The sequence below is a fragment of the Zootermopsis nevadensis genome, unplaced genomic scaffold (genome assembly GCF_977971745.1).
Source record: "Zootermopsis nevadensis isolate Lab colony 2312 unplaced genomic scaffold, Znev_1.0 Znev_ptg000017l, whole genome shotgun sequence".
In the NCBI taxonomy this organism is placed as follows: domain Eukaryota; kingdom Metazoa; phylum Arthropoda; class Insecta; order Blattodea; family Termopsidae; genus Zootermopsis; species Zootermopsis nevadensis.
The window spans coordinates 7,579,701-7,600,825 of NW_028259149.1; the positions used below are offsets into that span (position 1 = coordinate 7,579,701).

Below are 21,125 nucleotides of genomic sequence, written 5' to 3' on the forward strand. Positions count from 1 at the left end.
CAGGATTTGACTGCATATGATGAAGGTGAGGGTCCTGACATAGATGAGGAATCAGCACCGGACCAAGTCAATAATGAAGTGGAAATAATGGGTAACTGCTGATGAGCATTCATTCTTTGACACCTTTGTTATCTAAGAATGAGTCAGGTTTCATTTCTACAAGAGGGTGCATTGGTAAATCAGGGTCAGTTAAGACAGATCTTGTTTAAACACATCTTCCATTATTCATTTTGTGTTTCATGTAAAAGGTTTTTATTAAAGACAATAGTCTGATGCAAAGCCAGAAAAACTAATCTTATTCTACTGGAACTTGTATATGTTTGCAAATAATTCTGTAAGCTACTGTTAGAACTTTATTGTAATTAGGAAAAGAAATGACCCATGGTTTGCAGAATACCAAATTGACATCCTCACTGCAGTGAGAATCTCAAATTTGAAGGATTAACAAATGCTTACAAACAAATAAGATATTTCAGATGGCATACTATTCAAGGAAATAATTAAGAAGTTAAAATGTGTAAGTTGAATAGTTGAGGGAATAAGTGTTCTCTTTCACCAATTGTGTTGGCGATTTCCTGACCTTATAGAGGACAGTAATGAAGTACCAAACCAGTCTGGCAGCAGTATTAAAGGAACTGTGGATAACAGTGCTGGTCAGTCTGTAGCAAGTTCTGCCTCTATGCCAGTGGCATCCTCAGTGGAAGTACTTCATCCCTCACAACAGCAACACTCTGAAGCTACCAGCAGTGGGTCAGTTACACAGCCTGAGGGTGGAAGTGTCAGCTCAGTAGTTATGAGTCATGCCTCTCCCTCAGTTCCTAGTAGCTTTACAAGAGGAAGACACGTTCCTCCTCTGTGCAGGCAACAACAGCATTTGGTATTAGTAAGTAAAATTTATGAAAATAAACATAGTACAAAAGCTGATAACTTGTTAACACTACCATTATCTACTTTAACAATTTTATATTATATCTCCTTACCATCACTTAATATTTAGTACACCTGCATATTGTGCATAAGATAAAATGAGAGGTACTTTGAGAGTCCTGTTACACCCTCAGTCTCAAAACGGTTTTCATAGTGGGACAATGTAGATGTGTGTTTGTCAGAGTGACTGTTCATCTGATTTTGTCCTCATAGCTGGAACAGCCAGCCAAACTGAATTGTAACAATTGCTCACAGCACTTGACATCTACTTATTTAAGAAACTGCAGTCCATTTCTAAACATTAAACTATTTGGCCTTTACGCCCCTTGAAGTATGTGGTATCATCCATATAGACGGACATTCCTCAACAGCCTAGCTGAGGTCAACAGTCATGATAATATTCAATAGCATTGTCAGTTGTGTTCTTGTGGATTGTGATGTTGTGTGGTCTTCTAGGTGGTTCTGGAGGAATGTTGGTAATTAATTACATCCACATGGTGTCACAACCCAGAGGACCAGACTCGACATTTCCACCCTCATGATAATCTAAAATTACATTCAACAGCATTGATTTAACAAGACGCTTCTTTTTGTTTATCTAGCAGCCTCCAAGTTATGAAGATGCTGGAGATGATAGCATTGTTCCCAGTACTCCCACACTGTTTGTTCCAAGGCGTACAGATGGTTTTGGGGAGGCAGTCAGTTCTCCACAAGTACCAACAGGAAGGTTTACCTTCTCTGACACAAACCCACCTGCTGCCCGAGCAGGTATTTTTAGTTCTTCCTAAGATGTTTGTGATTTAAATGGGTCACCTGTATCATATCCTTGGTCCTAAGGTGGGGGCACCATTACATACCAGCACTTACCTGGTCTCAGAGTAAAGGTGGTCTATTTTGAGTTCAGATATATGCTAAACTCCCATGTGACTAATAATACACTCAACTTCTTTAGAAATGTTGTTTTTTATGGAACCTGAAGGTTCAGTATTGTATTTACAAGACCTCACTACTGGACCATATCCTGACCCTGCCATATCCAATCTACATCTTCAAACCCTATTTCTATAAGATACATAATAATGTTTTCCTCTGTCAGTGCCTAAGTTTTCCAAGTGGCCTGTTCTCTTCAGGTTTACTGACTAAAATTTTGTATGCATTTGTCTTCCTTCCCATACATATTAATAATATATGGTGAACTGTACAAATTAGTTTCTCAATTACATAAAAAGGTAAAGGTGTCCTGTTATACACCATGTAGGCGCTTTGGGGGGGGGGAGGTTTTATAGCTCCTACTCATTCTTAACCTTGGCACTACATACGGGTGAGTGGTTAGTGTCTCTCTTTGGCCGCACTTTACCCCTGGGGAAGGACCCTGTTACCCATTGTTTAGGAAGCTCGGTAGGCCCCAGAGCCAATCTGAATTCAGATGCTAGAGGAAAAGTCCTCTGCCCCCATTGGGAATTGAATGATTGAGCTACCCGGCTCTTTCCTCAATTACATTATGGTCATAAATTCTGTGAATATCACTGATATTCTTGACCACACAATTGTTTGCGTCATAGTGGGGCTTTATTATGTAATTCGGAGCTATTAGTTTCAAAATGATTCCTAGAACATGCTCCTTTTTCTAGGAGTGGCTCAGGTGGCTTCTGAAGGAATGGATGATACTCGTATGGATCTGACACAGCTTGAGGATTCTGGGACAGGACGAAGTGTTCCCACCACTCCTCTCCAGGTGTCACCACAGGGTATACAATGCTAAGTCTTTGACTGTTTTGCTTGGTCTGATTACAGTACAAATCTGGATAAGATTAGAGTTTTGCATGTTATACAGATTGAAATGACAATCTTATTGCAGGAAATCTTATATGTACAAAATGGAAGGGCATTTGATTAAATTTAACCCTTATCTAAAATTGAATTGAGTTTAGAACATGGGAAAGCAAAAGTAATTCATACGTATTCCTTAGCTCAAGTAGCATTAGAGTAAGGCATTTTACAAGGGACTGGCTGATTTAAACTTTTATGTTTAACTGTCATGATGAAATATATAGCTATATGAAAATCATAATTGAACAGCTGGACAAAAGTTAAAAGAAACAGACAATTTTAAATGTTTGGAAAGTTAAATAAGTAACAACAGTAAAATTTAAACATGGTCAGTCAAGGAATTCAGAATACTTTACAGTCTTTCTGGTACATAAATAAAATAGTTTATACAAACACTGACACGTGCAGATGAAACGTGAACCTTTATAAACAGAGAAAAGAGTAAAATTCAGGCTTATGTCATGAAGAACTTAACACAGAGCATCCTAGATTATGAACCCTGAAGTGAACTGTCATTATGTAGGTGATTTGGGTGCACTGGATATGCCAGGTGAGGTTGGCCAGAGTGTGGGTGGCAGTGATGGTGAACAGGTGCTTCCAGAGCACCAGGAAGTGCATGCAGAAGCTGGTACCAGTACCGAAGTTCCAAGCAGCATCCCTGCCATCACAGTGACACATACTGTAGAGAGAGGAGCTACTGCCACAGAACAGGAGATGCCCCCACCACAAGTAGCAGGTAATGTGCATTGTGCTCACTGCAGCCAATGATATGAAGTGTACATAAGTTCAGAGCTTTGGAAGAACTGGAGAAAGATTTTGTGTGGATGGAGGTACTATATTCAAAGTGTTTTAAAGGACTTCTGTCATATGTAGATTTTGTAAAGGTCTGTTATTACACACAATTTCAGGACCCCTGTTTTAAGTGGGCCTTGGGAATTCACATTGTTGCCATGTTGGTATAATGGATGGTAGAAAAATTAACAGTAGGAAGGTGGGGCTGGCCTCTAATAATGTTCTTACCAAGTTTCATGGTTCACATGTCTTGGGGACTGGTGATTAAAAGGTGAATTAGGCTAAAAAGGGATTAATTAATATACTATTACTGAATGATGCATTTACTAAACCTGGATAACAAATTATAGTCCAAGACAGATAATGAAGCACATTGATAAAAAAACCATTATTGTAAATAGACACATGATTGTTGCTGCGTGCTGTAATTCTGGTCAGATTTTTTCATTAATGTGGTGGGTTATGAATGTGGCCATGAATGTTTTGCTTCCATAATAGGTAAGAGTATTTCTTGACCACCTGAATGACTGTTAGCTTCTCGAGAATGACTTGGCTCTTTAAAATTAGATACTTGAAGTATTTTTGTTAACATTTATTAATTATTTTAATCACTTTCATTGTGTTGTAATAACCAGAAATGGGTGGATCAGGTGAACCTAGAGGGTTGTCCGAAGATCAGGTTGTTGAGCAGGAAGATATTTTGGACATGGCAGATGAAGGAGGTGATGGTGAGTTTTTGCATTAGAATAGGATTCATGTTCAAGTCATTCATGTTAATTGTTTTTGGATGTCATCTAATATAGTCTTTCATAACTGACACTGACAAATATGTTGTGGATAGAACTATACTAATCAGACATCTTGCAAGATGTCAGCACATGGCAAAGGGGGAAGGTGCTGTGGACGTGTCAACATATATTTTAAAAAAAAAATAGCTCTTGTTTTACTCCCACACTTCTAGTTGGGCATAGTAACGTGATCTAACATAAAGAGTAGGGTGATGCTTTCCAAGGAAGTTACAAGAGAGTTATTCATAGTAAGGATCAGAAGTAATTAGAACAATAAATCCACAACAGTCAAAGTTTTTCAAATAACTGTTGCATCACCAGGCTGCTCTGAATCTTTACCTGACCATCCTTAATCCATTGTGGCATGGGAACTAGGGAGTGCAGCTTGCAAGATACCTGGTGATTATGTTGGACCTATCAAAATTGAAGTGCCAGATCTGTAAATACGTACAGTGTATTAATAATTCTGCAGTGGAACCCACATAATGATGAACTTAAAAATTTATACTCCTCCCCCAGTATTGTCAGGGTGATATAAGTCGAGAAGAATGAGATGGGCCGGGCATGTAGCATGCATGGATGGGACAAAAGGTGTGCGCCAGGTATTGGTTGGGAAGCCTGAGGAGAATAGACCACTGGGGAGACCTAGACGCAGATGGGAGGATAATGTCAGGTGGGATCTATGGGAGATAGGAGTTGAAGTAGACTGGATTTTGTTGGCCCAGGACAGGGTCCGGTGGAGGGCTTTGGTTAATTCAGTGATGAACCTTCGGGTTCGGTAAGCCATTTAGTTAACTAGTTGGCAGTGGAACCTACCGTTAATGTAAGTAATAAGAGTTGACATTTCTAGATTGATAGTGGTATCTGCTGGACTTGTTAATAACTAACTCTGATATGGACTGAAAGATACCAGTATGATGAACAACAGCAAAGCAAGTTATGGTAAGTGGTGTTCAGATGTATGTTGATGAAAGTGATTGGACAGGTAGATTGCATTGAAGTCATATTCAGAAAATCCTGAAATGAATGCACTTTTCTGTGATGATAAAATCTGGTACCTGGTAAGGTGCAGTAAAGGACATATAACAATTTGTATTTGTGCTATTAATCCCATATAATAAAGATGCGAAAATTTGGATTCCTGAATTTTGTTACTGGTTTCAGTGCACAAACTGATCTTGGATGTAGCAAATAGAAAATTATTTACCAACTATTTGGATGATACTGTGTCACAGATATGAACATTTGAATGGAGCGTGATGAGATGAGTAGCAATAGCGGAACTGGTGAGGATATGCCAAGGAAGCAGCAGTGAAGAGTAATTTTAATGAGGTTTCTCATGTTGAGGTTGACATGTTTTTGGTGTTCCATGATTACTTCCATAATTTATGTGAGAGATAAATTTATTTTTCTATACAAACTTTGTTTTCTATGATATGACCTATAATTAAATTTTCTCCTTAGAATCAGGAAGTGACTGTTTCTTATTTGACCTGTAAATTGAAGTTGTTTTGTTATATGTTCCTTGTGGTTTAGGAGTAAGTTCTGAGGGAGAGAAATCCCAGGCAGTGGAAGAAATTGAAGAGGGACGTGAGGCAGAGGCAACAGTGGAGCCTGCAATGAGCAGCACTTCTTCACAGCGAGTGCATGGAGGCACAGTCCGACGGTCTGGCCGTACTACATTCAGGAATCGAGGTCGAGTGGCCATGAGACCCACACCCATTGTTTGGAATGAGCCAGGTTCCACTTCCAGAGGTAAAGTAGACAGGTTTACTATATGTGTAGTGGAGAGCGAGACCACTTGGAAGGCATAAATGCGAGGAAAATATTAAAATGGATCTTGGGGACATAGTTTGGGAGGATGTGGACTGGATGTATGATATTTTGGTTCTTTTAAGTCTTATTATAATGTGGTTTAAATATCATAAAGTAATTGTAGCAGGGTCCAATTGTGTGTGGAATATTTCATTCACAATTACTTAAATTAATTATAATTTTAAATTGTTTAGTATTGTTATATATACTGTAAGAATGCTTGTATAAGAAGCACTGCCATAAGAACCTCAGATTTCACATGTTGAACATGTTTCATATATGCTGTGATATGAAGACAGTTGTTGGAGCAAAAATATTAATAATGATCCATTTAATCTTAGGTAAATGGGGAAAATGTCAATTTTATCTCACGCTCACAGAAAATTATCATTGTCAAAACCTTATGGTGTTGATGCATATTTTTAATGATCTGTTATTAGTTAATGATAATGTAATTATAATCATTCTCAGCCAGTTTACCAGTGTTTATTTCAAACGTACTTATTTCCATAATTTCAAATTGAACATTTATACAGTGTATGCAGGAATGTAGGTTAATATATTTCTTCCCTCATTAGGACGGGGTATGATGATGAGAGGAGGACCAAGTGATCCCCAAAGAGGCAACTTTCAGCGAGGTCCTCCAAGGGCACGTCGGATGCGAGGGAAACCAAAGGGTAACTTTCCCCCATATCAAATGAGATTTTAATAACAATGTTTGAAATCATGTGGCAGTCAACTTTTCCCCTTTTATTTTAACACGGCTTTTATGTTTTATATGAGCAGTACATTCCAGTGTAGGAATTTTGCTATGTGCATGTAATATTTTGTATTGCAGTTGTCAATCGATGTGTTCAGTGTACAGTTTTCAGTCCGTTTATGAAGATTAGGTTTGTAAATACAGCATGGATATTTGATACTGCATCTTCTCTGCTGTGGGTGATTACTGTGTGAGTTGCCACAAATTGTTGCAAGTCAGCAGCAGTGATAAGAAGAAGTGTTGTTATACTCCCATGTGATATTTATATGTAACTCTGCCATACAAGATTCCCTGTTGAATGTTGGAAAGTTTGTACTAGAGTATTGAGTATTTTTGTGTGAAGCTTATGTTGTGTATAAGTCCAGTGGGAAGTGTCACATAAAATTCAGGAGAGTTTTTGGGGTTTAAGTTCCCCACAGAAACAGTATTCAGAATATTGTTAGTAAAGTTTTTGCATCTCATGCGTTAATAGACAGTAAACTGAAATGTTAGTGTTTAGTATTAATAGAACTTTGCATGTAAGATATGAATTGTCTGTTCCATTACCTGTTATTTTACATGTTCACATAACATTTCATGTAAAACCAAGCTGCATTCATAAAAATATGAACCTGGGATTAGGTTCCCAGTCATGAACTGACTGAAGATACCAGTACAGAAATTTATTCTTGCTATTAGATTGCACAGCTCTGGTTTTGTAAGGCTGTAGATTCAATAATTTATTATTAGTTTACATATTTCCTTTTTATATTCCCATTTCTTGTGAAAGTTGCTTAAGAGGTGAATGTTTAAACCAAGCTCTGACATTGTCAAACTTTTCTTCTCTTAATATGCAACGTTGATGTTCTAGTTTATTGTTTACTGAAGACTGAATACTCTTTCTGTTGGAAAGTCAAACCCCATGAAACTTATTCTGCTTAATTTTCTAACATATCCTAGTGAATTTACATGTAATATAAAATTAATACAAAAACACTTGATGTAGTGTAAACTTGTGCATGTCTAACGCTAAGGGAATTTTGCGCAACACATTGAAACATGCGGAGGTCACAAAAGTGAGTAATATTACTTATTATGATGTTCAGTTATGGTGACTTGACACTGATTGTGCATAGCAGAAAGGCCCTGCCACCAAATATCCTCCCTGTTTATGTTATCAGGATTTTCTATGCTTGTGGATGCTGAATGAACCTTCAGAGTGTACCGTATGCAGAAATTGTCTGCAGTACTGTTGTGTTTGGAAAGCATTTCACAGTTTGCCATATATTATGGAAACATCACTAAAATTTGTATAGGTTCCATTCTATCCAATAAACAGATACATAACTTGTGTTTAACAGTGCTTTATCAACTACCTGTGTTATGTAGTAGTAAATGGTATGAGTTATGAATGATAAATTGGAAAGTGTGTGTTTAAAGATAATACCTTGACATTTTGCAGGAAAGTGACTTTTGTAGTTAAAAGACTGGCACTGGTAAATGATAAGTCGTGGTGAATTGTATCTTGGTTATGATTTGAAAATATGCCTAAATACTAAGAAAACAGTAATGTGTGTGTGTGTGCACGCTCATTGAAAAATAACATTTGCAGTTGGAGTTTTAGGTGTGTTTCAGAAAAGATATTTTTAGCACTTTTTTATTTTGTAATGTTTTCCTACCTGTATAATCTACCCATAAGTAACAGTGCCCAAACTGTGGAAGGAAATTGAATGAAAGTTTGCTGCCGAATAATTTGCTTTTCTATAGTTTGGTTCATTTTTACTCTAATAAATAAGTATTTAAGAGTGCTTATGTTAAATGAAACTTAGCGCTTCTATTACATAAATATGTTCATGTGTTTAATTAACTGTAATTTGTTTTAGAGTTACTTTACATAATAGTCTAGTACTTCCATTATATCAATTACCACGTGTAAGTTTCCTTCACTTAATTTTACTTTGAGGTCTACAGTACTTACAGACCTAAAGACATTTTTGGGCATATCTAAATATTCACTGAAGAAAATAATCTACCTTAATATTCTAAAAATAAGCTTTGCACCTAATAGATAATTTCCTATATACACATTACCGACGCACGTATACATATTAACACAGTACATGAGAACTCTACATGCAGCACATTTAAACAAGGCTAATATTACAATAAACAGATTAACTTATTATTACATGTAAATACACATGAGAAGTGCGTAAGGATTTATAACTTTACATTTATTTATTTTTAATTATTCTCTTAATGCCACTTTTATATTTGTGGATAAGCATTTAATTTTGAGGGTAGTTCATTATAAATTTTTGTCTTTTCATACCAAGACACTTTTTTTATTGACTGTAAGCAGCTCACATTATGAAACTCTCGGTTTGTTTGAAATGTCTGTGTTGTCAGTATTAAATATTATTAGGCTAAACTCGGTGATAAGATATTTAGTATATGGAATTTTTAAATAAGTATCTTCAAGACTGTCCTCTTAGAAACTTTTATTATTCTGATAATGTTCTTTAGCAGAAGAAATATTTTTTAACACTGCCATACGAGGTACCACAAAATATTGCATAGTATTTGTTTACTATTTTCAGAAATTCTTTACCAGCTTATAATATGGCATTACATAATTTGATGTGCTTAATTTTGGTAGAATGTAGCAGCGTGACTTTTCGTGTTTGAGTGATTGCCAGTTTCTAGACTGATAAATGTTGTTTCTGCTTATTTGGATGTTGGTCATGGTAGCTGATAATACATTTATTGGCTTGTCATGAATTACAAATGTTAAGAAATTTGTTTTGTCAAAATGTCAAGCTTGCTGACTATGAAACAATTTGTTCGTGGTGCTTTAAAATTTTCATCAGGTTCAGTGATTATTATATAGGCAGCAAAGAGAACATGATTAGGAATGACACACTTCATAAATAAACTATAGGGAAAAGGCAAAAACAAAAAATATCTTCAGTCTAAAAATATAAGGCTTGTAAGTGTCCTTAAAAGAGGATGAGAAGCATTAGATCAGAAGTCGTTTGTATGGCATCGGAGGTCTTCTGAATATGGTTTTATTATATTCTAAATTCTTTTTAACATAAAGCCATTCATATTGCATGAAATTACTGAGTATTTTATTTACATAAATGCAGTTCACTGTGTTTTCTTACAAAGCTGCATTAGAATAACTTTGATGAAATATTATAATTTTATAAATACTGAAAAAAGCACAGTAGCATAAATACAGGTGGTACACAGTATGTCTGAAAATAAACAGACTGCATGGTTGATGGTATAAGACAAGGGTGAACAAATTAATAGATGTATTCAGTATTATGATTCCATAATTCTGCTACACACTTCTCAACCAGTAATGCTGCTGAACTATGTACTGGGCATTTTTTTTCTCATTTGCAACATGATCACATATTGACATACGTAAATTTAATGCATAAAATCATGTCTGGGGAAAAGGCAGGGGGAACTTACAATAGAACATATTTTAATGGACCTTACTTGATGTAAAGCAGAGGCCAATTTTGTTTTTCATATCATTTCACACATTTCCTCAGACTTAAAGAAAATTGATGCAGCTTCTATGAAGTTTACACGGAGCAGGATACAAATAGTGACTGAGAAGTAATACTGTCAGAAATAACTATAGATTCCTCCCAGAATCCTTAATACTCAGCCTGCACTCATTTAAAGCATGTTTCAGGAGCACCGAGTGGTATGTATGAATAAAATTGTACCTAATATACATATTTTATATATACAAAAGTGTATAAAAGCATTTGATGTTTTCAGTCTTATTTTATCACAGCTTGTGCTAGTGTGTTTTTCCATTATGTGTGACCCCTTCTATATTATCCGTCTGTTTACAAGTTTCACACTTTCTGAAATCTTTTCCATGTGTTATTGGAATTCAACACACCGACAGAGTGTGTGATTTGAAGCTTGTTGTTCTTGCCTTGATCTATTGTGATACTGTGTGTCATACACATTGAATATCAGTGTCACATTCTCTGTGTTGTGAGCGACGCAAGTCATGCCCTCTCTTGGACAGCAGCCTGTGTCCTCACCACATCGATGCAGCACTGTTGCTCGTGGAGTGTACAAGTCCTTTGAGTTCACATTGAACAGGTCATCCACTCGTATGAGGCGTGGCTGAGGTTGCTTGCATGCAAATTTCTGAACCTTACGAAAGTGCTGAAGGTTCATAGTTGCCAGCTTGCCTCTTGTTTGATATAGATGAGCAGCATTTGCCATCAGGATGGTTAGTATCAGTAGATGCCAAAGGAACTGCATTGCTTGGGCTGCACAAAACAAAATATTTTAAGCACTGTGTAATGTTAAATTAATACATATGGATTTTAATACCTATATTGAGCTAATAAATGTTCATTAGAAACTCCTCCAGTTTAGTGGCACGTGTTTAATGAAGAAGCCGAGGCCACAACTTCAATGGCCATCAGCTATTCTTTGATCATGATCGATATTAACTAACACGGCTAAAATTCACGTATTCATCTTATTTTCACTGTTTATACAAGTAATCTAAAATAATAAGTTCAACTATAATTAAAAGTTGGTTTTCCATTCTATTTTTAATTCATGTGCCAACGAAAAATTATCGAGCCTAAGTCACATAAGTTCGTGAACTCATCGGTCCATATCGCGGGTACTTCTCGAATTTAGTGCATGGTTGCCAATTATGTTGTAATGTTCCATGTCTGTAAAATAACATTTATGTTGTTACCACGATTAAATTAAGAAGGCTTGTGGGTTGTCCATTTGATACGTATGTGTATACAAATTAAAACAGAATTCTCGAAGAAAAGTATTAAACCGAATATTTGGTAATTGGGTTGTAAGAATGCCAACCACATAATGCCAATTGTCCTAGGATTAGGTCCAGTGATAGGGTGTGGTGGTGTTGGTAACAATCGCCACTTGGTTTCGTTATGATGTAATCATGAACAAATTGTTTGCGAACCATACCTTGAGATTGTAGCTTTGTGTGCGGAATAATGCGTCTTGGGCAGTGTCTCCGTAGCAAGCGTCAGGAATGAAGACAAGTTGCTGAACAGCAATCACGCACCTATATATATATACTTATGTGGCATGTCCAGCCATGATTTGACGTCTGCGCGAGAAAACACCAATCACTTCAAGCAAAATCATGACGCCCCTGCAACAGATAACATTGTGTGCATTTTTTCTTCTTTGTCTTCCGTCTCAACTTCCGTACCCGTAAGTTATGTTGGATATTTTACGCACGAAACTTTAAAGACTCCTCCTTATGGCCCACCAAAATGCTCAACTAATTTAACTTTTTATGTCTATCTTATTTATTTGATGATTCATTTAGCAGTGACAGACTACGCAACTCCACTTCAGAATCGTGGGCGTTTTGCTTTTGACTGACTCATAACTATCTTCCTCCTACTCCATCCCATTCGACATTTAATCTTCTTTTTCTGTACTACCGGTAAATCGTGCCATGTTATAGATTGCAACTGCTATTTCCAACTGGTTTTATGAATGAACTAATGTGAATGGCCTAGCTATGACAGTTCTTACATACAAATAATGAAGAAATTTGATGTTATGTTGGAGGAACTATTATTTTCGTTATGAAACTGGAAACGATATTTGCAAATTAACTAAATTTGAGTCTACTATGATATTCTTAACCAATATCTAAGCCTGATTGCAAAGATGGTAAGCCCAATAGAAAATGCTATAATACTAATGACTTGGCTTAATTGTATTTTCTAATCGAGTTGTATGATCGTTAGGTTTTGTAATCGAAAATCGTTCCCTAACCAGAGTCGATGGAGGGATTTAGTGTCTGGAGTGGCGGAATGATGGGCGTTGTATCTGCGAAAAGACATGAAGAATGGTTTACTTCACCATTTAGATTCAGTTAGAAGGTTTTTTAATTAGAACTGTAAAAGACTTGATGGTTAATGCAGCCGGCAGAAAGGTGCCGGTACGTGGTATAGCAAAAGCGAATTCACGAGTATCTGCAAACAGATCCTGACTGCCACGAATTCCAGATAGACGTGATACGTTTCATTGTATATAAATTTAAGAATTAGTACCAACTTGGTCACGAATATTTTAATAATAAATAAAAGTAATGTTATAGTTCTTTGCTGAATTTAGAATCTTGAAAACATCTATTATTTTCAAATATTAGAAAAATTTGGATATTTTGGTTTATTCAAGTGTGTGTCAATGGTTTTAGTTTAGCGACCACCTGAAAAATGTAGTTTTTCTTCGCAAATATAGAAATGTTTTTCGACTGATATTCTTTAAAGTAGGAACGAGAATAAGCATGTCAGTAGTAGTAGTAGTAGTAGTAGTAAAACCTTGCAGTTTAAAAACAAATATAGTGCTCTACATAACTGGCAAGTCATGGATCTTTTAAGTATTTTGGAATCCTTTTATCCGAAGCGTACATGTATCGCACAACAAAGAAATAACCAATGTGCTTTGGGCTCCGACTGATGCTACACGGAACTGTTGAAAAGAACAACTTTATTAGTGTGACAGGATTAATCCGTATCTGTTTATTTACTTTGTCAGATAAATGTGTAAGTCACATATTCATCTAGCAAATTAGACCCAGTCTTACAAACAGGTTCACACATTACCAATTTTCTCTAGCAGAATCAGTCATTAGTGCTATTTTGAAACTGATTTTGCTTGAGTAATCCTTCAATATCAGGTTTCATTCCTCTTGTTGGGTTCGCATTTCTCCGGTGTTTATCACTTAGTAGATACTCTACCGACGTTTCGAAGGAACATACTCTCTCCATGTTGAGCCCTAAATATTTCGGAGACTTTGGTATTTACGTGCAAGTCCATTCGGAAGATCAGCATCGACGGGCAGCATTTTCAAAAACATGCTTCTTTCTACTTCTGGTTGCGTTGCGTAACATTGCATCGGATTCACGTCATTTTCGAGGAACAATGACATAAAGCACTGCGAACAAGTCACAACTAAGAAGAACGCTAGAGCCGGTGTTCCTTGAACTCCTGCTGGTCCACATTTTGTAGAAGACATTTCATAATGTGCTATAGAGATCTGTAACACAACTGGAATGTTTCTGTTTTTCTCTAAATGTTACTGATGATGGCATTGTATTACTAATTTCGACTTATCCATTATTGATTGAAATGTTAGTTATTTTAAAAAAAGGACACTGCATTCCGAAGGATGGCTCTTCCTTCGTTTAGAGGTAGAAAGCAAGGGCAGTTATTCTAATGGATCCGATGGACCGAGCTGCTCTTGATCGAGAACGATAACAAATCAAAATTACTACCATGAAATTAACAGCAAATTAAATTCTAGGACCATTTCCTAACATTCACTTCAGAATTTTTGTGTTCTTTTTTCTGTTTTAAAGATAAACACAATTCAAAGCTATATCTTTACACGTTATAGGAGTTGAGACTTTTGCGGCGAGTACAATCAATAAAATATTCTCAGGCAATCAGCCGCTTCAACTGGTTACCTTAGTAAACCGACGTTTCGGGAACCAACTCTGTCCCCATCATCAGGGTTCTGATATGACTGGATACCTCGGAAGTCGCCTGGCGATTCAATGGATACAGCCACAACTAACTAACTAATTCCATGGAGCAATCTTTCTTGAGAGGCTAGCAGTAATTACTCTTGGCTAGTAAATATATTCTCCTATTTGATGGAATCCGAAGGTTAATTACCGTCCATATCCTGTACCGGATGAATCCAGTCCATAGCCCCAAATCTTGTTTTCATATGATCCATTTAAAAATTATCCTTTCATCTACGTTTGGGTCTTACGGGTTCCCTTTCATTGTGATGAAATCATTTTCAGAGAGGGTGAGAATATTAGTCGTTAAAGCACTGTTAGTAACTGTAATATTAGCATAATTGGTACAGTAACTTGTCTCTGTATGATAACACGTCGAAGGATGTGACGTAGATCTATGTAGTGCTGTATCTGTCAGTGGATGTGACGTAACATGTTCATACGTCAGACTTTGAGAACACAGTGTAATTAATGTGATACAAAATAGTGTCAATGTAAAGAATAAATATTTTAAAAGCGAATTGTCAGATTTGAATAGTTAATTAAACAAGTCGAATATAATTTTTATTTACATAGCTGTAGACAAAATTGTGAAGACAAATAAGATGTTTTCGACTGACTTTATGTAGGCCTACTTGCCTACTTCGTGGTCAGTATTTGAGGACTTGAAAAATATTCATTAAATTATGGTAAACGGTATTTATATATTTGTTTATTCTACATAAAATTAGTTGTTGAATTGACTTCGCGCCTCTAAAAGTAATCACTGGTGTTTGGGTTCCTCTTCTACTTCGCAGCGATCCAGAAGACATCGTCTTCGTCGTCGAAAGTACTGTGTAAGCCTCGTAGTAAAATTGCTGTTTTGAATGTGTGAAAAGTACAACTCAGTAACTGTTTTCAGCCAGTTATTCACACTTCATAGTAGTTCAATTAACATATTTAACCCACAATCCGCAGTATTTCATGAACGTCACATACGTATGATTACTCGTTACGTTGTCCGGTCTTGGAATATCTCTGTTCATATCCATATAGGGAATCCCTCCCCTTACAGTGTAAGTTAGTCATAACATTATTTTCGGAGACATTTTTATTATTCCGTTTGTTTTTACTCGTTTACTACCACGGACTGCACAAAAAGTCAGTATGACAGCTGCTACGATATTCTGTGCGTCATATGGTAATAGAAGATAATTTGAGAATTTTTATGGAACAGAGTCTGAGCTGATAGTCGCTCAGTCATTCCTTCCGTTAGGAACTACCCTCAGTCAATTCAGCAGTCCACGCCCTCGTAACCTACTTCTCTAAGTACCAGTTTAATATTATCTCCCAAACAAGGATATTACTTCCCAGTGGCATGTTTCCATGAGGGCTTGTCATTAATTAAAAACACAAACAAAATATCTGTCGCTCGGTAAACCTGGACGAAATGTATTCCTCGAAGGAAACGGCACTATGCTCGTAAAATTTTGTGGTGACTATAAATAGTTGGGATTTGAATTTAATGCCGATGAACGCGATTTAGGACAGGATACGATGTATTCGGAGCGATACGTTATTTAGACGGTGTGTGGTGTGTTACAGAACAGAGTTATAAGGAAAGATAAATACAATATTTACAAGACACTATTAAAATACAATTATTACGTGGTTTGGAGGTATGGGATCTTATTACAGAAATAAGTACAGGGTTGTGGGCAATATAAATGGATTTTTGGAGATAGTCGGCAAGAATATCAAGGAAAGACGAAGTACAAAGTCTCGCGAAAATGCGTCAAAATATTTCTGTTTTCGCTTATGCAGAAAGGATGAATGCCAAGCAACAGATGACCCAAACGAGCTCAAGTGAATGGCAACAGGAAATAGATTAGGAGTTTCGTGGGCGAAGGGGAATCCATGATGCAGTGTCAGAAGCGTGGATCAAATACGGTAGATCCATAAAGAATGGCGATTGGGGATCAAAAGGCGTAGGTGTGAAGAATGATATAAGAGCTGTCCGACCTATCAGGTAGCGAGGAGATTGGTGTGGCGATTACGTTGCTCACTTCAGGAGATATCCAATTCAAATATTGGACTCCTACTATACTGAATGTCGTGGTTTTGCTCAGTCTGCCCTTGCGAATTCCGGGTCAGTTCCTTCAAACAGGGCTGGAACGCCCCCTCCTTATCCACACACTCTTCATAATGATTTCCCCACCTCGTTCGATGCTGCACGGCCTCTGCACTCTACACAGCCGTAATTAGTAGCCTAAGAAGCACTAAGCTATTACGTTAGGAAATACCTTGGTCAAATCCTGAAGTTTCAGTCCCGCCACTCAGACAAAGGAATGGCGCCTTAAGATAAGCCACTTCCGCTGCTCTTCGCTGTTTTATGTGATTATCAAACTGTCCAGATTTCATACTCACACTAGAATGTTGCTGTATTGAAACATACCGACTGAATGGTTTGACTTTCAGAGATGCTTGATAGGTTGGTAGATGCGGGTAAGGCTGAAGGATTTGAATTTTTCGGCTCTTTTCTCTCACAGAGTTCGATTTGAAAAGTGTCCAAAACAATAATGGAACATGACACAAGAAACTGACTACGAGTTGGCCGAGGAATGAAGACTCGTGATTTTATTTGTTTTAACTTAATTATTTCCTTATAAGTCGAAGACTCAGACTAATATTTTGTGTATAAATAGATAGATATAAATTGGTATTAGAGAATGGTTTGCCACTGTGTCGTAAGTTGTAGGAAGATTTCCTAATTGGCTTGTGGAAGTGATTTCACAGCATGTCTGTTGTCTCCTATATCCTTCTTTCATTTTTCCATAGAATCATTTACCGTGTGACGCCACTGGGAAAAACGACCCGTGAAATGCTCCTAATGACAGGGTTTAAGACCATGGCACCCATGTTCATATGTTGAGACAGATAATCTGCGGTTGGGAAACCACAATACGTTTGTTACAACAACGAAGGACCATTTGCATTTATATGGCATTCAGCCAAATGCAGATCAGCATATTCGAAATTCCTATCGTGTAAACCTCCACAGAATTTATGTACTTTGTCTGTCTTGCGGGTTTTGCCTGCCACTGTTTATTCGTCAATCTAAAACACTCTGTACGACCTTCCTCAACAAATAGGACAACCACCAAAGATAAACGTGACTATATTTTCAATATTTATGAAAAATCTTGACTTCCTTTTGCGTTCATTGCAACCAATTCCTGAAAGATCAAGCATGCCAAAAATATGCCTCTTTTGAGTAACTCCGTGGTACAGCGTCCTTCTTTAGAAACGAATAATCACTCAGTTGGTCAGGAAATGCTGTGCCTTTTAAGGAATCTGAAACTTCTTTACCATTTTTTTAATTCTGCCATGAGCCCTCTTCGTAGCCAGATGAATCTGGTTAACATCTTCAGCTACTATTACTTTAAAATCCATTGTAATGTTGTGCGTCCGTCTACGCCTAGGTCGGCCAAGTCGTCTCGTCTTTTCAGGTTTTCACACTAAAATTGTTTATTCATTTGTGATCTCCCGATGTGAGCGACATGCATCTCCCGTCTTATTCTCCTTGATCTGATCGCTTGATGACTTATAGGTCTTCGCAATATGAAGTACTCATGACACTTCTCTGCATATTCCTGTTATTTTATCCCTCTTTTTCCAAATATTCTATTCAACATGTTGTTCTCAAACATTCTCCGTATCTGTTCTTCCCTCATGATGAGAGAGACGTTTCACATACATACAAAACAGTAAGTAAAATTATATTATTCTATTATACTTTTAAATTTTCACGCTTTTTATGTTCAGACCCTACGTTTTTTAAACTGGGGACGGAAGGTTCTGAATTGAATGTTAGCAAGAATTCCCAGAATGTAATCTACTCTTAATTCGTTCGTAAATGTGATTTTGATTTCTTGTTGTCGTTAAATAGACTAATCTTTATAATATTAGTGAAAAAACATGAATAAATTGAGGCGTAAAATGTAGATTTTATCGTCGGAAGTTCATTTCGTAAAGATGACAGATCTTTGTTCATCATGGACAGACATCTCGTTTTAAGAGGGATTAAATACGAATGAGGAAATTCATGTTATATCGCTTTCCTAATTTGACCAAACTGGTTCTTGTACGAAGGTATCTGTTTTACATTATGTGGCTATTGTAGGCTATAGAGTGAAATATGAAGGTCGGCGAGAAGGAGTCATGATCTGTTTGAAGGTGCTCTCTGGGTAATCAGGTGAAAGGACTTAGAGGAAGACCGAAAAGGAAACCAGTCAGAATAATTGATGTTTCGAGGGACATCGAACCGCGTACCCCACGACTACAAGTCAAGTGCGTTAGCACCTACACCTACATGCTTAGTCATGACGTTTATAGTTAATTAGATGTAAATTAAATGATAATTGCCTTGGATTATTTAAACATTGTCATAAGAATAATTAAATCGGATATCTGGGATTGATAAAATGCGGTAAATGTTACATTATCACACTTAAAATATGCTGCAGAAATTAGGCCGTTTTATCTCTGCGCTGAAGATAAAAGGCACGAGTAAATTTTCCTCCTTCCTCATAGGAAAAGGCTAATCGGAAACGCGACCATCAAAACAACCGAATAAGTTTTGTTAGTTTCCTTTCGTATAAACGGCTGCACTGATAAACGTAACTTTTATTTTAATTGATAATTATGTAAAGCGAACGTAATAAACACTCTTTTGCCTCTATGACTCATCCATTTTATGATGTTCAAACATAATGGATCTAGTTCAATAGTAGCTCAAGTGTTTCTTGCGAGTTTGAAATGTAGCTTTTAGAAGTTACATTTACAAATGTCACAAAGAAATGCTTAAATATTAAAAATAGTTTGGACTTTTTGTCCCTTTCGTGTGCCATAAAACTGAAACTGGTGATTCAGCGTGGTGAGGAAAGTGACATACAATCCAGTGAGGTGATTCACCCGCCCTGGGCACTAGGAAGTAAGGGCAGTTGTGCCCTTCACCAGGCCGTCCACTTTTTTTGTTACTTTAATCCGAATTTTAAATGTGATTGAAAAGGATTTGATTATGGTATATAAATTTCTCCACGCTCTTGGGTATTATAGTTCCTTAACCTAGAACTAATGACCACGGTGGTTTAGCGGTTAGATCGCTGGCCTTGTAATCCTGGGGTCTCGGGTTCGATTCCCGGCGGTGCCCGAATTTATAACTTGTGTTGTTGGGCAAGGCCGTGGTCTAGGCAACACGGAGTTTTCCTCCGGGGGCTTCCCCGGTTTCTCCGTGGCATCCCAACAATTACTCCATTCACACACAGAAGAAGGCAATGGCAAACCACTTCTGAATCATCTGCCAAGAACGTATATGAACAGGTCCCAGTCCGAGAAAAGGATGGAAGGATCCTGTTCATATGGACCTGTCGTCAGACAGAACACTAAATAAATAATAAAATGTTTCCTTGGTAATATACAGTGAAACAAATACGTACAACAGTTGTGGGGGGGATACGAAATCATTATTTTAAACGTATCGGTGAATTTTATCATCCTGCCTACAAACTGACAGACTCTGCCGGTGTAAATACATTCCTGTCTGTAAAATGCTATCACGTTTTGTTTGTGACGTCTTATTTGATCGTTGCACTAAAAATAGCCCATATCGCCACATAAAGCTGCACTTCTGAACAGGCGCGTTCTTTTAATGGGTAGAATTTCCGTGTTTGTTTTACATTGATGAAACAACGAAGCTATTCGGTGTCATTAGTCCAGTTCTCCGGTTCTGTATTGAGAGGTATTCGGTTCCAGTCTCGGTCGGGCCCCATGTTTGCTAAGATGTTCTGTGGTTTCTCAGCTGCTCCAGTCGATACCGACTCAAAAACATCTCATTCCATAGCTGAAATAACATTGTTAATTAACCGACGATTCGCATAGGGGCATGCACACAAACACTCTGCCGTTTTTATATCATAAGCCTTTCATTATGAAATAAAGAAAGAGGTTTATGTCTTCGTGGGGCTCTTATTTTAGTTTAAATCTGAGGTTTGTGAGGAGAAATATATTTAGGATGGTGAAATAAAATTTTAACCAAGCAGTTTCTCACTACTGTAAACCAACATTCTTCAGTTAACAAGGAATTTGAATGACAATCTGCTGATACCGAAAATCTTAAATTGGAGATAAGAAAAGCACTGAAGCCCATTGATACATTTAATTAAATTGACAATTAGACCCTTTATGTTTTTCGGAATGTAACGACGACATTTGCATGGGGGAATCTACCTTTCTTCAGCGATGATACCGATCCGAATGTTTCCGGAACAATAAGAAGACGTGTTAATTGCTGACTCTGTCGGTAGGTGGCTAGTTATTTGGTTTGTTGGTTAGTTGAATATGGAATGTGATTCCTCTGTGAATATGTCAGACAGCGGGAATTTATATTATTTTTATCTGCATCTGCAAGGGTTGGGTCCATTCTGAAAAAATTTAGAATCTCGTCGGAATGAAAAGTGGTGTTACATTAAAAAAGAAACAAAGTAGTCTTCAAGCGGTCTTGTGCGGGCCCTGGAGCATTGTTTGCATATACTGCAAGTGCATTACTGATGCGTAATATTTCCGGTGTGTCATGTTGTCCCCTCTGCGGGTACGAAAGGAGACTACCACTTA

General features: G+C 37.2%; 3 protein-coding genes across 6 annotated transcripts in view; 2 read left to right on the forward strand and 1 right to left on the reverse strand.

Annotated features, from left to right (window-relative positions):
• The window catches only part of Mgtor (nuclear basket protein megator), a 30,891-nt gene extending 22,642 nt beyond the window's left edge, over positions 1 to 8,249 (forward strand). For 2 of the 3 annotated variants that reach the window (XM_087350298.1, XM_087350300.1), the window contains exons 19-26: positions 4 to 91; positions 588 to 883; positions 1,530 to 1,695; positions 2,559 to 2,675; positions 3,281 to 3,493; positions 4,185 to 4,277; positions 5,874 to 6,092; positions 6,731 to 8,249. In XM_087350298.1, coding sequence (XP_087206424.1) covers positions 4 to 91; positions 588 to 883; positions 1,530 to 1,695; positions 2,559 to 2,675; positions 3,281 to 3,493; positions 4,185 to 4,277; positions 5,874 to 6,092; positions 6,731 to 6,861 — 1,323 coding nt within the window. In that variant the 3' untranslated portion in view covers positions 6,862 to 8,249. The remainder of the gene's footprint in view (positions 1 to 3; positions 92 to 587; positions 884 to 1,529; positions 1,696 to 2,558; positions 2,676 to 3,280; positions 3,494 to 4,184; positions 4,278 to 5,873; positions 6,093 to 6,730) is intronic. The other variant, XM_087350299.1, reaches the window with a different exon arrangement.
• A 2,397-nt stretch (positions 8,250 to 10,646) lies between these two features.
• Positions 10,647 to 12,041, reverse strand: LOC110834079 (placenta growth factor-like). Of its 2 annotated transcripts, none has more exons than XM_087350308.1 (2): positions 11,890 to 12,041; positions 10,647 to 11,204 (listed from the first exon to the last, which is right to left on the reverse strand). In XM_087350308.1, the coding sequence occupies exon 2, from the start codon at positions 11,194 to 11,196 to the stop codon at positions 10,804 to 10,806; it is 393 nt and encodes a 130-aa protein (XP_087206434.1). In that variant the 5' UTR covers positions 11,197 to 11,204; positions 11,890 to 12,041; the 3' UTR covers positions 10,647 to 10,803. The 2 variants fall into 2 exon arrangements, with proteins under 2 accessions (XP_087206434.1, XP_087206435.1); XM_087350309.1 differs by lacking the exon at positions 11,890 to 12,041 and adding an exon at positions 11,648 to 11,743.
• Positions 12,042 to 12,071: 30 nt separating this feature from the next.
• LOC110834062 (tektin-B1) overlaps positions 12,072 to 21,125 on the forward strand; it is a 29,174-nt gene continuing 20,120 nt past the window's right edge. Inside the window, exon 1 of the mRNA XM_087350303.1 lies at positions 12,072 to 12,141. The gene's annotated coding sequence lies outside the window, so the exon portion shown is untranslated. The remainder of the gene's footprint in view (positions 12,142 to 21,125) is intronic.